General features: G+C 39.7%; 2 protein-coding genes across 2 annotated transcripts in view; both read right to left on the bottom strand.

The window, feature by feature from the left end:
- Positions 1–861, bottom strand: part of rasgrp3 (RAS guanyl releasing protein 3 (calcium and DAG-regulated)) — a 32,646-nt gene extending 31,785 nt beyond the window's left edge. The window contains exon 1 of the mRNA XM_030786911.1: positions 740–861. The gene's annotated coding sequence lies outside the window, so the exon portion shown is untranslated. The remainder of the gene's footprint in view (positions 1–739) is intronic.
- A 3,515-nt stretch (positions 862–4,376) lies between these two features.
- ltbp1 (latent transforming growth factor beta binding protein 1) overlaps positions 4,377–16,828 on the bottom strand; it is an 85,326-nt gene continuing 72,874 nt past the window's right edge. The window contains exons 26-33 of the mRNA XM_030786154.1: positions 14,223–14,378; positions 13,694–13,783; positions 12,852–12,980; positions 10,335–10,475; positions 9,769–9,939; positions 7,188–7,340; positions 6,282–6,431; positions 4,377–4,944 (exon numbers count right to left, since the gene is read on the bottom strand). Coding sequence (XP_030642014.1) covers positions 4,772–4,944; positions 6,282–6,431; positions 7,188–7,340; positions 9,769–9,939; positions 10,335–10,475; positions 12,852–12,980; positions 13,694–13,783; positions 14,223–14,378 — 1,163 coding nt within the window. The 3' untranslated portion in view covers positions 4,377–4,771. The remainder of the gene's footprint in view (positions 4,945–6,281; positions 6,432–7,187; positions 7,341–9,768; positions 9,940–10,334; positions 10,476–12,851; positions 12,981–13,693; positions 13,784–14,222; positions 14,379–16,828) is intronic.

The raw sequence follows: 16,828 nt of genomic DNA, 5'->3' as shown, positions 1-16,828 counted from the left end.
ACATGCTCAGGAACACACACACACACACACACACACACACACACACACACACACACACACACAATCAAGTTAACACTTATTTAAGAGGAATAGTGACAATATGCCTGGCACAGGAGACACATTCTCTGTTCATGCACACACAGCACACACACACACACACACATACACAGATACAAACGACAAGAAATGCTCAGTCAGATTTACTGTCAGTGTGTCCAGAAATTTGGTTTGTTTGTTTTTCCAAGCCTCTGTCCCTCACTGTAACTCGTTTTCTTTCTGTCTCTTTCCACATTCTTTCACCCCTTCAGTGTGACAGATGCAGACACTTGTAACACTTAGAACATGTTTGGGAACACGACCCTTACATGTTTCTCCTGACTCAGTAATCAGAAAAGTGGATGGACGTATTAGTGGTTGGACACATTCTGACACAATCTCATATCGATTTAAACAGGCAAAGAGGATTGAGGGAGAACTCAAACCAAACCACAAGACGAATATTGATTGTCTGACAATACACACACACAAACACACACACAAATCCCATAACCCATCAACTCCAACTGTGATGAACGAACACTGAGTATTGCTAAGCTGTATATGTACAACAGTAGAATCAAGGAAAATATGGTTCCATGAAGAAAAAATGTTATTTTGTTTTGGCATTACAAAACTCTTTTTACAATATTTTCAAGGTTGAAGAGATGAGGTTGGAAATGTACGTTGAATTTAATCTTACCTCACTCTTTGTGCACTGTGTACTCCACTGTTTCTGTAGCTTAGTGCAGGTGTGAGACGCACGACTTGGTCCGGTTTTAGTCCACACAGGTTGCTTGTCCTCAAAAACACACACACGCATTCACACACACACACACGCATTCACTGCGCCGGGATGAGCTCAGCACTGAACAGAATAACAACAGCAGCACGCTGAAGGAGCAGAGAGCATGTGATTATGGTCCACTGTGTACACACACACACAAACACACATACACACACACACACACCACACACACATTGCCTGTGCCCTCCTCTCCCACTCTGTTCTCCCTCCCTCTCTCCCCCTTCTTCCTTCCCCTCCTCCTGTTCACTCTCTCCCTCTCTCTCTCTCTCTCTCTCTCTCTCGCTCTCCCTCTCTGTTTCCCCTCCCCATAACTGTCTCCATCCCCTCCTTTCTCTCAGCTCCTCCTCTTTTCATCTCCCAACACCCAACCAGACACACACACACAAGCATGCACACAAGCACTCACACATACACACACACACACACACTTTTGTCCTTCCTCCTAATTCCTGCTTTCCACTCTGTCTTTCTCTGTAGGCTGAGTGTTGCTCTGTGACGTGGAGCAACGTGAAGTTATCTGGCTGCCTGCTTCATTGAGAAGAACAGTAACAGCCAGTGAGATGCTTCCTCTCTCTCTTTGTCTCTGTCTCTCTCTCTCTCTCTCCCTCACACACACACACATGCGCACACACACACACACGCACACGCACATGCACATGCACACGCACACACAAATAATTGTTTCATGCCTCATCACCCTGATGTTAACAAAATAGGCCAGGTCAGCAATAATAAAATGCCTTTTTGTTGTGTTAGATGGAAAGTGGTGCAGTGTGAGTTTTCTTACTAAAAAAAAAGTTAGACATATGACAAAGTGCTGGATTGGGTCAGATCTGTCTAAGGTCAATAGAGTAATTACATAACACACAGACACAGACAGACAGACAGACAGACATACAGACACACCCACACACACACTCTCACAGTTGTATTATTTGGGCACAAACTCCACACTGTTGTGACCCATTTCTTTGTGAGCCCTAAGCAGAAGGAATGCTCCATCATCACTGAGTGAACTCATTCCCTTTGCTTTTGTCTGAGCAGAGAGATGGCAGGGCCACTGTCTGCTGCCTGCACAGGCACTAAGCTCTGCTTAATGCCAGTTAAGTCCCCGGTGAATAGAGTTTCCACAGCATTCATAACACGGTGGGAAAAATATCATCTGTGCAACAGAGAGAGAGAGAGAGAGAGAGAGAGAGAGAGAGAGAGAGAGAGAGAGAGAGAGAGAGAAACAATTAACAATATTAAACTGGTGGTGCAGTGGGTAGCGCTGTCGCCTCACACCAAGAAGGTCCTAGGTGTGTCTGTGTGTGTGGTGACATGTCCAGTGTGTCTCCCCGCCTTTCACCCAATGAGCAATGGGATAGGCTCCAGCACTCCTGTGGCCCTAACTGGGACAAGCAGCTTAGAAAATTAATGAATGAATACTTGTACGAACTTTGTCCTATAGAGGACAAAAGAGAAAACACCCAAGAAGTGGAATTATTTGATATAAGCAAGATTATTTGATGATTACTGATATTTGATATGATTATTGGGACAAATCATCGAAGTTGTCATTCATGACACATAATGTCCATCACAGCCTGAGCAATATCATCTCACATCTATTATGTTACAGCCAGACTCTGACCTAATATGACATATCATATATGTGTTACTGAAGTAAGAGAATAAACAGGTCATATATGTGTTACTGAAGGAAGAGAACAAACATGTCATACATGTGTTACAGGAGTAAGAGAATAAACAAGTCATATATGTGTAACTGAAGGAAAAGAGTAAACGTCATATATGTGTCACTGAAGGAAGAGAATAAACATATTACATAAGTGTTACAGGAGTAAGAGAATAAACATGTCATATATGTTACTGAAGGAAAAGAGTAAAAATGTCATATATGTGTTACAGGAGTAAGAGAATACGGAAATACTGTCATGCTCTTTGTCATTATCTTTCAATAAAAATATTAATTAACTTATAACAAACCCTCAGTTAAACCATTTCAACTTTGGCCTTAATCTAGAAAAAAACACTCATCAGTCACTCATTTGAGGGCTAAAGTTCAATTATTTGACTTCACAACAGGTGCAGTACTCTTAAATTGAATATTTATGTATATACTGTCTATAAAACATTGCAGACTAGCAGATAATCAGTTAGACATATAGGTATTCTGTATATCTATTCAAATAATAAACATTTCTACATATTTCTGAATAATAAACTGCATACACACACACACACACACACACACACATATATATATATATATATATATACATATGGTTCAAAGATCTGGTTTCAGGATGTTCTATTAGGATTTCATTAATTCCATTCAGCACTTTCTATTAGTGTATAATCTTTTATTGCCTTGGAAACTTTATGGGAAAACTGAACTCACCATTTAGTTCATTTCATGGGAAAATCTCAAAATAAATCTTTAAACTCAAAGAATTCCCAACAAATGTTAAAATCTACAATATATCAGATTAAAATAAAATATTAATTAAAACAAACCACAAATAAAAATGATACATTGATAAATTAATAGCGAAACGTTTAAGTAATACTATAAAAGACAAGCCCATATAAATATCACAATTTGTGATTTATTAAAAGTTTAAAATACATAATAGGGATAATGATACAAGAGCTATTTATTTATTCATGTACAAATTACAAATACATAAACTGTTTGTTTGCTTTTTTCACACTCTTCTCTTTAAATGTACAAAGGAAAAAAAAAAAAAGAATCCCACGGCTGTTTCATAGCAGCTTTGCAACCTGGCAAGAGTTTTGCACATTGCAGTCAAATGCAGAGAATGCTTTCTTTTAAAAAACAGTGAAGAAGTATGAAAAATACATAGGCTAACTTCATTTCATCCAGATTTTGTGTCAGTGAAAAAAAATAGTTATAAGAAAGCTTTCCAAGTAAAAGACAATGTCTGCTCCACAGGACAGACACTAGAAAAGAAGAGGAAAAAAAAAACATATAATGCTCTTGTCAAACATCTCAGATGTAGAGAAGTTTTTTGTATAAATCATTAATATAGAACTAGCTAGAAAAATAAGCTTATTCCAAAGAATTTACATCAATAACATTCCATGCATACTGGGAGCAGATTTTCTAATGCCTAGGCATAGTAAAACTGTTATCTTGTGAAAATACAGTAAAAAGTCACGTGATTGGTGTACAGTAAATACATCAACCAATCACATGCTGCATTACAAGTTTTGCACAAGTTTATATAGGTGGAAAGCTCAAAGTTAAGTCAGGCCCAGCATGAGAACTTATGTTAATTTTGCAGATATGTGCTAGCATCTCCACAATATAACAGTAAACTATAGCAACCGTGGATAAAGAGGAGAGGAGAGAGAGAGAGAGAGAGAGAGACAGAGAGAGTGAGAGAGAAAGAGAGAAAGAGAGAGAACCAAGGGCAACTTTGGCCCCTTCATTCAATAAAATACACACACACACACACACACACACACGCACACACATACACACACACACACACACACACACACACACGCACACGCACACACCCAAACACACACGCAGGGTGTTTGTTACTGGGTAAATAAACATGTCATCCCCCAGTATCAGTTCATAGGGTTTGTCATTGTGCCAGATGATTCAAAATCCATCTGACACACTTTAAAAACTCCTTCCAATTCAACAAAAAGGGAAAAATACATACATAGAGACAGACAAAAACCAAATATTTTATACAATTCTGCCTTTCTCCTCTCACAATAAAGACATTGCATTACATATCATCTTCAACTCCAGTACATATCTGTTCTTTTTTTTTTTTTAATTTTGTTGCTTGTTTCATTCATTCTTTTATACAGTGCAGAGTATATGGGCTTAGATTAAATAAGTGTGTGTTTTATGTGTGTTTTCAGGGCACCCCCTGGTGGTCACTCTGTGGCAGTGCTAGTCGCTCTCTGTTCTCTGGGCACGCAGTAGTTCGGCTGATCCGAGGGGACATAGCCCGGCAAACACACACATTTGTACGATCCTTGTGTGTTGATGCATTTTGCATTCTTGCAGAGAGACATTCTGTTGTTCAGTTCATTGCACTCATCCACATCTGAAAGAAAGAGTGAGAATGAAAGGATCACAGCAGGAGACTAAGGGACTTCATCAGGTTGACTTTTTGTAGACTGCATATTCTGTGAGGTATACATTAGATATATGGCATGTGCAGTACTTTTTAATTCCCTAATAAAATCATACAAAAGTTAATTTGACAGATTGTTTGTTTAATGAATAACTAATAAATCATTATTGTCTAAAGCCAATTATAAATAAAATCAATATGCAGTTTAAAAGCAACCAATGAGGTGTCAACATTTAAATGTTAATAAGGTCATTAATGATGCAAGTAGAAACATAACTTATTCTGACATAGGGTGGTTAATTGCAATATTATTCATAATTTACCTTTGTATATTGAACAACACATAAATGCACATGGAAATCAGATGGTAATCTTTTAGAATCGAACTGAGTTGATGTATGATGAGCATTTCACTGTTCCTTCTTTACAGTCTAGAGCGTTTTCTCAAACAAATCTCCGATTTACTGTCCCAGTCTCTCCTGAGCGCTCACACAGGTGATACAGTAATACAGCCATAAGCCAGCAGTCCCCTGTGCTCATGACCATTCATTTAGGATCATGCAACATCTAATGACTCATATCCCTCCAATGAACACAGCATAATCCAACTCAAATCTGAACCATACTCTGAGCCTAGACTAACGCATCCAGTCACGATACCTGCTTTTCGGTGATTTTTTTTAGCGATTTGAAACGACCATTGCCCTGATAGATGGCTACTGTACAGAATTGTCAGCATCCAGTCACTTACCTGACACTCTCATCCAAGGTAACATATGATAATGACATTATACGTCAGAGGCCACAAACATCTAGAGCAAGCTAGTGATTAAGTGCCTTGCTCAAGGGCACAGTTAACTGTCTTTCTTTGATTTTGAATCCACAGCCCAGTCATTTGACCATTTTCATAATTCATTTAGCTGTAGATTCTGTTTTCCTGAACACAACAGATACTTCCCAAGCCAAGTCTGCTGAACACAGCCTCTCCTTAACCATGTCTTTAAATGTGTTGATCTCAGTTTTAAACACATTCCCAGTTTAAAAAATTATCCTCAAGTTAAGTTAAACCCAACTCAATTCCTAGCCCTAAACTTAATGCTAGTTAGTCTAATCCCAATGAAGCATCTAAGAATAACACCATACTGTCTACCATACAGTAGTTTAAACCCCAAATATCAAGTGAACTATAATCCCAAACCCAGTGTAACCTAAAGCTAGACCCAAACGCAGTGTCCGCACCAGCGGCAATCCTAAAACAAGTTCTGTGATGATGCCAGTCCTCCAGCCAATGGCCAAAATGTTCTTACCCACGCAGGCCATGCGGGACATGTCAAGTGTGTATCCGTCAAAACAGTCACATGTGTAGCCCTCCTGGACCCGCACACACCGCCCATTCTCACACCCATTTAAGATACCACACTCCTCTGCTCGCAGTCCCTCAAATGCATCATATCCATCTAAGAGAGAGAGAAACAGAGGGAGAGAGAGGGAGAGAGAGAGAGAGAGAGACAGAGAGGGAGATAAACAGAGAGACAGAGGGAGACTGAATTGAACAAAAAAAAAACACAAAACAGCCAACCAAATGAACATTTAATCACATCAGTGAAGAGTCATATTAGTGTTCCTTCTTTTGGCGTAGGCAGGATAGTTCTTTTCCCTCTATGAGCCCAGGTGAAACCAACATGTTTTCACTCTGATGGCCACAAGATGACAGTAGAGAGCTGTGTAAAGCATTCTGACACTCACTCCTCCTCTACCAGTCAAATGGAGATCAACAGCTCATTTACACACACTCTGCTCATCTGCTACTCTCTCTACCTCTCTCTTATTTAAGCTGACCATACATAAGGTTCCAGGAATAGTCTTTTACTGCAGGCAATAAATTATCTTATTATTTATTCACACCATTAACCATAATAACTAAACCTTTCCATAAATGACTTAGTAATAGATCATATATTTGTTACATCTAACGTGCTCAGTAAGTGGTCAAAATGAGCCAATAAAGCCCTGTTTAGCAGTGTGTTAATGGATACTAAAAAGGTGATTAGCTCTCAGTCACCCAGATGATGTTTAATACCAGACCGTCTGAGAGACTAGTTCCATCTTTTATCAGCTCTAATGGAAAAATTTGTCTATGAGTTACGGTACCTAAGAAAGAGAACACAGAGAACAAAGAGGAGAAAGAGACGTTTACTCATTCATGCACTCACTTCTTTCATCTTCGTAGAGGGGCGCGGTGGAGTCAGGGTTCAGGGTATGAGAGTCATAGTCAGGGCTGACTTCATACTCCTGGACTGGACCAGCAACCAGAGCATCTCGACCGTAAGGACGCTGGTTAAGGTTACACAATGTGGCATAGTCAACTAGGAGAGACACATGAAGAGAGAGGGAGGGAGAGAGCAAAGAAAGACCTTAAACAATGTTTGGCAAATATAATTTCAATCACTATATTTAAGAAATGACTGAAGAGTTACACCAATCTTTTTACACACATATATATATATATATATATATATATATATATATATATATATATATATATACACACACACACACATACATATATATACATATAAATATATATATATGTAAATACTATTGTAATACTATTAATGCTATTACTACTCATGAAGAAAATTTCCCTTCACTGTGGTACATTAAGCATAATGTCCATGTATATGTCAATTACATGTTCCAAAACCTCTGTCTATGGACAGAATATTTCAAATCAAAATGATTATTTTCTAGCATCTCAGAATCAACTACAGTACAGTGTGTGAAGGGGCTAGTCCACATGCAAGAAATATGACAGCATATATTCTCTTCATACAAGGCCATGAAAACATGGGAAGCTTTTCCACCAATGAGATACAGCAGAAGTAAAAACTAAAAAAAACGCACACAGCCTTTTCAGGACAGAAAATGCACCTGCAGGCCGAATCCATCACGATACCTGACAGACCATTCATGCAAAGTCGATGCCAAAAAGTGCCTCATGATCGAGGAGACATAATCACGAGTCTCCAAGGCCACGGCAACGAGTGTGGGAACATTTCCTGACTCTACAGGATTGTTTCACCCCCCCCCCCCCACCCCCCACGCTGAAAACCGATCCTGCGGGGTACTGCTAATACTGGACACCTGCAGAGCCTCCTGTGAGGCTGTCTGCACAGGAAGAGACTCTGGTTGGACCTGCACATGTAGATATTCCACTGGGAAACAATCAAGTGTGTGTTCTCTACAGAGAGCAGAGGAGTTCAGTTACACACACACAAGCACACACCACACATGCCGACATGCATACACACTTAGCTCCACTATGACTTCTTGCCCCTATGTAATTAACGACCCTATGTGACAAGTGTGAGCATCACAAAGTCACAAACACACACTCACACATATCGCTCACACATACAAGGCTAAATAACTTGAATGCTTTTCTTGTCCCAAATGTATGCACGCATACGCAAAACCACATTTTTAAGACGTGTTAAAGAGTTTTTTATGACCTTCCGCCACTTCAGAGGAAACTGCCATCTGGACGATGTCAATGACACTTCTTTTCTCAGAGCACCACACATACCATCAGACTTCATCATACTCTCTTTATGTGTGGGTTAGAAAATTAAAAACTTTCTCCAGCAAAAAGCAGAAAAAAAATTGAGAGGAAGCAACTCAGAACACTGTTTGAAAGAATCACAGTAGACCAAACAGGGGCTGGTCTACAGTTTGACTCATTCTTTCAAAACATCAAATATGATGCCTTTAGCAGACTGGCCCTGTTACCCTTTTACCTTGAGATTATCTGAATGTTGCTGACAGGACATGACTGAATCACTCCGTGCTATCTGTGCTATTCTCATAAACATGCCAATAAAGTGACAATATCAGTCATAGCTGGCAGAGCCTTCAAGCCCCAGTTTATACTATATATTTTAGATTATCTTCTGCGGGTCAGACTAGGAGAAAGTCTTTTGAACAGAGAAGAGATGTAGTGGTTTAGTTGTGCTTTTCCTCTGTTCTATACTAGGGGTTGCTGCAGTAAGCGGTTCTCTTAAGGATAGGAGAGAGAGACAGGAGAGAGGGGAGAGAGCAGGTTATTGTTCTTTGCCGTGAGAGTATGGCTCTCCAAGAATCTCTTTAGAGGGCTACAATGAAGCTAGTATTGATTTGGCTTCCTGTCCTCAGGTGAAATGAAGTTTGGCAGTGTGCAAAAAGCCTTTGTTACAACCTATGTGACCAAAAGCACTTCAGTACGGGAACAGGACCCTTCATTCTGATACATGCGGTCAACAGTAACTGTTTAAAGATCAAGGCCAGGCTGTAGGGGCCAATTCTAATAGTACAACACTGTTATGTGTTCTTCTCAATACCATTAATACTACAAACAAGTCTGATTTTTAACCTGGAGGCACTACGGTTTTTGGAATCAAAGTTTCTGAAATTGCATTTTGTGTGATCTGTCTTAAACACAGCAAAAGTTTGGAAGGTAGACAAGTTAACTGCAAGGCTACTGAAAAAGAAAGGAAATTTGCCTGTGTTAAATCAACTTTGAAAATATTAGTTGTGGTTTATATTAACTTTTTAAAATTATTTTCTGTGGTAATCAGAGTAAATGTAATTATCAGAGTGCTAACAAACAGTCGCTTCTCTTCAGTGACACTCATGAAAGAAATGTAACATAACTCTGAAATGAATTGGTGTGACTCCAAAGATAAACATCAAATAAAAAATATTTTACATTTTCATTTTTTGATAGGGCCCCTGGCTGTTGAGAAGTGTTGGAGGTACCTGTGTTTTTCTTGGGACACAGGGCACAGTACATGCCCCAAGCTTGCCCACTTAGACAGCAACACTCTGTATACGTGGTCTTTGTGTTGGCAAGGGGTTTCGAACACATCATGTCATCTGTCAGTTCCTCCCAGCAAATGCCCTGGTATGAATCCTGTTCCTCTCTATGCTCTGGAAATCACACACACGTACAGACACAGGCAGAGACAAAGCCACACACACACACACACACACACACACAGACACACACACACACACGCACACACGAAAAGAGAGTGTATAGTCAGAATAAGTATAGGGACTGAGGGTGTTAAATACAGGGTTACGCTGGAAATACACAGTGATTTTGAGAGTGATGTGGTATTCTAATGAATTTTCAGCATCATGGTGAAATAAAGTGGCATCAAAAGTCGCCAAGTGTGACGGCACTGACAATGTGTAACAACAACGACACGCTACGATTGTGAGGAGAAAGACTCACAGGGCATGACCGGTCATATAGCATTACAGTCTGAAGAGTCCTACAGTGTATTACCCACAGTGGATTTGAGTGTGGAGATGCATACCTGCCACGGGTGGAGGAGAAACGCAGCGTCTGTTGTCAGAGTCCAGGACCATGGGAGGAACACAGAAACACTGGTAGGAACCATGAGTGTTCAAACACTGCCCACCCTGACAAACAGACTCATCCATACACTCATTTATGTCTGTTAAGTGAGAGAGAGAAAGAGAGAGAGAGAGAGAGAGAGAGAGGCCATTGAGGACAATAATTAAAGAATCACAGACATATAAAACACATAAAAAGGGCTTTTTTAACATAAAACACATTTTAAAAATAAACACATTAAACTCAATAAAGCGCTAAATCCATATATGGTCCTTGAAGTGGTTCTCTACACTAGGTTTTCCACACTGAAACATTTAATTGATTTAAACTCCGTGCTACACTCTCTTATAAGTCACTTTGTGTGAAAAATGACAACATGACCAAATTCAAATGTAAATGTACATCTAGGATCATTAATGGATCCAGGGAGTCATAAAATGCTAACTCATTAAACTTCTCTCCTCCAAATTATCCTTGGAGGGAGTGTCTAATACTCCTTATCTAATGACTTTCTTTATCTAATGATTACAATGTACCACACACAGAGTATAACACTGCAGGAACACATAGTGGTTCAAACAGTAGCCAGTCAAAGTATTGGACATGTGTGCATGTGGATATGTGTACAGATGTGTTGAAGAATCCAAAAGAACGGATAAACTCAAGTAAAACATGCAGACCATAAGACAGAGCCTGAGGCATATATATGAAATCTACATTAGCTGCCATGCTTTCACAATCACTGAGTGCATAGAAAAAACCATAACCCCTTTCCCTGTGCCACATGCCTGAAATATGTATTTGCTGGGCATTAAAATGGTCTGGATGGGAGATCAGCTCCAATTCCTTATTTAGAGCTTCCATCCCCTATACCATGTGAGGTATGAGGAGAGACTTTGTGTGTGTGAGTGTAAGTGAGCAGAGTTCAGAGTAACAATTAGAAGTAAGTATTTAGAGTGTGTGTTTTCACACACCTGCGTGTGTTTATAGTTAAAAAAAACAGCAAGAAGTGAGGGGAGTGTGTGTTTGACATTTATTGATATCTTTCCGGGGACTGAAAGGTCCCAGCAAAACAGCATAATCTGGTATAAGTTCCTGGTGGGGACCAAAATGCTGGTCACCATTAGGAGAACAACATTTCTCTAAACTATATTGTTATTATTGATAAAACAAAAAGTGTCAAAACATTTCTTTGGTTAAGGTTAGGGTTAGGGTTAGGGACAGCTTAGTATTCTTTAGTTGCAGGATAATGGGAGTCAATGGGAAGTCCCCACTAGGATATGAATTCAAACGTGTGTGTGTGTGTGTGTGTGCATCCTGGGCTTGGGAAGCTGAGAGTGTGTCTGCTGATGCGTTTGTGTGGGGTGTGCATGTTTTTATGTGGTTTGGTGAAGGGAGGGATGTGGCGTGTGTCTGGAACTGCCAGGACTGGTTCCATGGCTCACATCCTGTCATATCCCAGAGTCCAGTGGTTTGGGTCATGATGCCCATGTCACCACAGACTGTGCCACTGCTGTCCTCATACACACTCCACCCTTACCCTCACCCTGCCCCGACCCCAGCCAAACCACCACTGACACACACACACACACACACACACACACCACACACACACACACACACACACACACACACACACACACACACACACACACACATATACACACAAATATGCGCGCACACACACACACACACACACACACACACACACACACATATACACACAAATATGCGCGTGCACACACACACACACACTGTCCACAAGCCATTAGTTTTATATGCTGGGCTATATAGAGTTTCAAAAGCAACTGTCTGTGGTTAGCTAGCTGAATCCAAAGTGTACACACTACATCATAATCATACACAGAAAACACACTAACACCCAAACACACACAGACACACACACACACACCATAAACCACTAACCACTTCTATTTTATTCAAGCACAGAATTGCAGAGAGCTTTAAGAGGCCAGCGTACACACAGGCTTAATAATGTCTTTATATGTGGAGAAGAGTGACCTCTAAAGAACTGAGATTTGATTCAAATGTTTTCATAGTCAATATGAAACCAATGAAAATGAACAGTTAACAAAGAAAACTCCTCTAATGGAAACACATACACACACAGTATACAGTTTATTTACAATGAAAATAAAATTATAAATGTAGTCCTACACAGTGCAGGTCCTATGATTGCCCAAATACCTAAGCTACATTCTGACTTCCTTGTCCAGTCTGAAATTAGCAGCTTGTCAGTAATTCAAGCATGAATTATGAAAATACAGAATCATTGTCTCAGTGTTGGTTATTTTTTCATGTTGTCACAAGGGGCTGGTTACTTCAAAATATTCCAATAAGAAAATTATTTGCATCTTTTTTTTAAACTTGAATCTGTCTTGTTAATTAAAGTTAGCGAATGAACAATGAACATTCATTCACTGTGGCGCCCCCTGGAGGAGATATAAGTACTTACCCAGACACTGAAGTTTCACCTCGTCATAATAGAGTCCTGATTTACAGTAGCACTCATATGAGCCCACAGTGTTTAGACAGAAGCCGTCTTTACAGATCTCATCCCCAAACAATGCACACTCGTCCGCATCTATCCAGGAGGGAGAGAGAAACTTTCTGATCAATACTGCATCCATCAAAAACTAAATTAGAAACCTCATGTGTACTTAATTTTCAAGAGTTTGCATGTGAGAATGAATTTGAAATATTTTTTTACTTGTGTAAAACATGTTACTTGTGTGTCTCTCAGTCATTCCTTGCGCTTTACTGCATTGTTTTCATCTGGTTTGGTTGTTTAGTTTATTTATTTCTTTGTTTGTAAGTTGTGGTTGGTGATTGTATTAATAATGTAGAATGTAATGAATCACATATATAGATTTATTAAATATTAACATATTCAGATTGATATACATGAAATGTATTTTGCCTTCACACACACACGCACACACACACACACTCTTTCCCTCTCTTGCTCTCTCTTTCTCTTTCCAACCACACCATATCCGCTTGCTGTGCTGCCAGCCCGCGTTTGACCACACTCTCATTTCTTTCATAAATGAAATCATTGTGCTACACTGACTCTCAGTCCAACATTTCCTCCGACAGTAACAGAGCAGGAGTTTGGGCCGATGATTAGTTTATCTGACCTCATATACCCATGATTAATATATATTTCATAAACACGTATTTCATATTTCATGAAAAATGAAAAATCTGAAACAGACTATTTTATTTCGCTTGTAGCAGTGTATGACTGGGCATGTCTGTGTACGTGCGTGTGTGTGTGTCCATAGTGTAGTTCACCTTTGAAGTTGTCCGGGGTTGCAAGTCCAAACACAGCATTGCCACTAGGAATTCTGCCTGCACCAGCTGGACACATCTGATTAAACTGATCTGTGTGAACAGACAGTGGGAAATATGGGAGTATGTCAGATTTTACATATTACACATGAAACCACTGTTTATCTGTAAACCTGTCCATACTTGTCCAGAATGTGAACTGGGGACAAAACTGTTTTGGAGTTTGTAATTGTAATGCTTCAGTCTTTGTCCCAAGTATGCACAGCACAGAGCTCTTCATTACAACGAAACAGCACAGCCTTTTCATTTTCACAGCCTTCACAGTTCATCTAATAAAACAGGATCATTAAAAACTACACCAGAAAAACAAAATGTAACCAACAAGCTCAACTGTTTAAACTTTACTTTTTTCAAACCTTTTTTGCGTCAGCATGTTTGTGCTACACTGTTAAGACTGGATCCCCACGAGACTGTACTCTATCTATAGGGTCGTGTACCTCCGTGTGCGAACTCAATTTTAAAGAGTCTGTACCTGTTCCCTGAACAGGGCATGGGTGGACCTCACAGTTATCACCCCAGCCTGCTCCCAGCGTGCAGCAGCACTCCTCGATGGTCACACTGCTGGTCAGGACATTGTCACACAGGTTCTCGTCGTTCAGTCTGTAGTAGCACTCCTTCCTCTCTGTAACTGAGAGGGAAAAACAGTTCAACTGGGAGACAATCTATTTTCTTGGCAGCATCTTCTTTATTTAGTAATCAAGGGAAAAATACAAACAAAATGTTCTACTCTTCGATGCTTCAGAACGCACTTGACACTTGTAAAAAAGTAAATGTGATCATGTTTTCAACTATTATACTTCTGAGTGTTCTGTTATTTTTTCATTTTCACAATAATGTCTGAGACTATTAGAAAATCGTTACAAAACGAACCTGTAACAAATGTGGATAACCAAAGCAAATGAGTGAGAGGTAAGTCTGTTTCTGCCAGACCACACCATTCTCATGTCTGGGCCTTGGCCTATTACAACGTCTCATCTCGCTGGAACATGTAGACCTCAGCAGGATAACCCCTGATCAAACAGCATAGCCCCTGGACTGTCTCAGTTGAGACGTTTACCATGTTCCAGGGTGTAAATTGAGGCAATTAAAACTATTCAGATGAAAAAATTCAACATGATGAATGTTCTCATGTAGCCTGAGAGCATACAGCTGCTCTGACAAAGGCTTACACACACACACACACACACACACACCTGGAGACGAGTCATCTACCTTCCCTCTTCTCAAAAAAAAAAAAGCTTTCTCTTTTATTGTTATTCAGAGGTTAGGAGGGGAGACCCCCACTATCTGTCACACATACCACAAAAAACCCCCAAAAAAACTCCAACCCCCCCCCCCCCCTCCCCCCAACAAAACCCAAATGTTATTTTGCAATCCAGTCTGTTCTGGTTTATTCTAAACAAATTCTAATACAGTCCGGATTGGTTTCAAATGGCCCCTCAAAGGCAAAATAGCATGTTTTGTTGAGAACACATGAGAAACATTAAAATTCCTTTCTTTTTATCAGACTTTTCATGCCAGTTAGGCGTTAAGTAATGTCTGCATTACAGCACTTGTGACCATATTCCCAGATGGTTATATTTATTTCCCTTCTGCATAATTCTGCATAATGCATAATCATTTTCTAATATAAACTGTATGTTCAAACAAAATAAATAAAGCACCTACAGCATCTACGTATAGTGTCAAGGAAATCAGACATCATCATGTTTTTTGTTTATTAAGTGTATTTAAATACTTTGTTATAAATCCTTAAGGCTTTGTTTATTTTTGGTTTATAAAACATTTATGTAGGTTGTTAGAGAGATTACATCAGCTCTTACTCAAAACAGCCAATACTTTTACAAGTTAGTCTACTGCATAATGTTTAGTGCCTCTGAACGGATGTAAACAAGGACACAAGAACATATTTGCTGTACCTCACTCATCAGAGACTGCTTTTTTTTTTTTAATGAACATAAGGTAACTTGACAGTAACTATTGCTACAAGGAGTCAAATATTTAGCTATAGAAACAGCCTGAGGATTTCTTTTCTCCAAAATCTATTGAGATTTCTTTTAAGTTTTTGCGTAGTTCACACCCAATTTCCTATCCGTTCAACAGCTTGTTCACTTCCTCTAAAAAAACAGACAATATCACCAACCAAATATGATAGCTTACATCTCTCTGAAGTATTATTTTTCCTCACGAAACAAAGGCACACAAGTCCATGTTCAATTTACAGCTCTCTCCTGTGGGCAGAGGGGAACTAATGCACTAAAGCTGACAGGGACCAGGGGACCATACAACCTGAGGCCTCCATGCTAACCACACACAAGATCTCATTTTGCTATTGCCATTTCTCAAGTAGCTCCCATTCATCAAGTTGCTCTTCCTCTCCATCTCTGTCTGTGTAAGGCAAAGCAACTATTGCCTCCTTGGAAGAGTTCACTGTCCCACTGCATTAGAACTAGTCTATCCCTGAACAGTCACTGCAGTGGAATTAAATGACAAGCGGTGTCTTTTGGGGACGTGCAAGTTATTGGTTCAGCGTTACGTGATGTGGAGAACTGATATGATGGACCAAAGCAATATTCAGCAAATCCACAATGGTACAGTTCTTACTCAGCCAGAAATGAAGAAGTCCAAAAATGAAAGGTACTTTTTCCTCTGGGAGAAGGCGGTAACGTCTAGATTCATGGGATTACTCACAAGACAAAGTGCAAGTGCAGTGTTAAGTGATGATCTGCAAGCATTGGGGTGACAAACACAGGGTAGGACTGTACCTGTAGTAAAAGGGGCTTATCTGTAAAGTTAAAAAGGTTCCTGCACAGATGTGGCTAATGCATGGGTCGGGCTTTATCTGTGGGAATGGCTTGATACTCATAGTCTTTATAGTCACCAGTAAAGTAGGAATGCAGATGTAGGCACAGAGGTTTGTCTATTTAAATATAGTGTTTTGGTTTAACTTGAGAGACAAGGGGTTAAACAAATGGTACAAGGTAGGGATTAACCTGTGGAGAGTTCAGGTACCAGGAAGGAGTGTGTCTTGTATTGTACTGAAAGAATATCCATAAAGGTCTAACAGCGTACTGAGAG

This window comes from Chanos chanos, chromosome 10 (genome assembly GCF_902362185.1).
Source record: "Chanos chanos chromosome 10, fChaCha1.1, whole genome shotgun sequence".
NCBI lineage: Eukaryota > Metazoa > Chordata > Actinopteri > Gonorynchiformes > Chanidae > Chanos > Chanos chanos.
The sequence above is the reverse complement of the archived record's forward strand: the minus strand, read 5'-3'. Positions and strand labels throughout refer to the sequence as shown.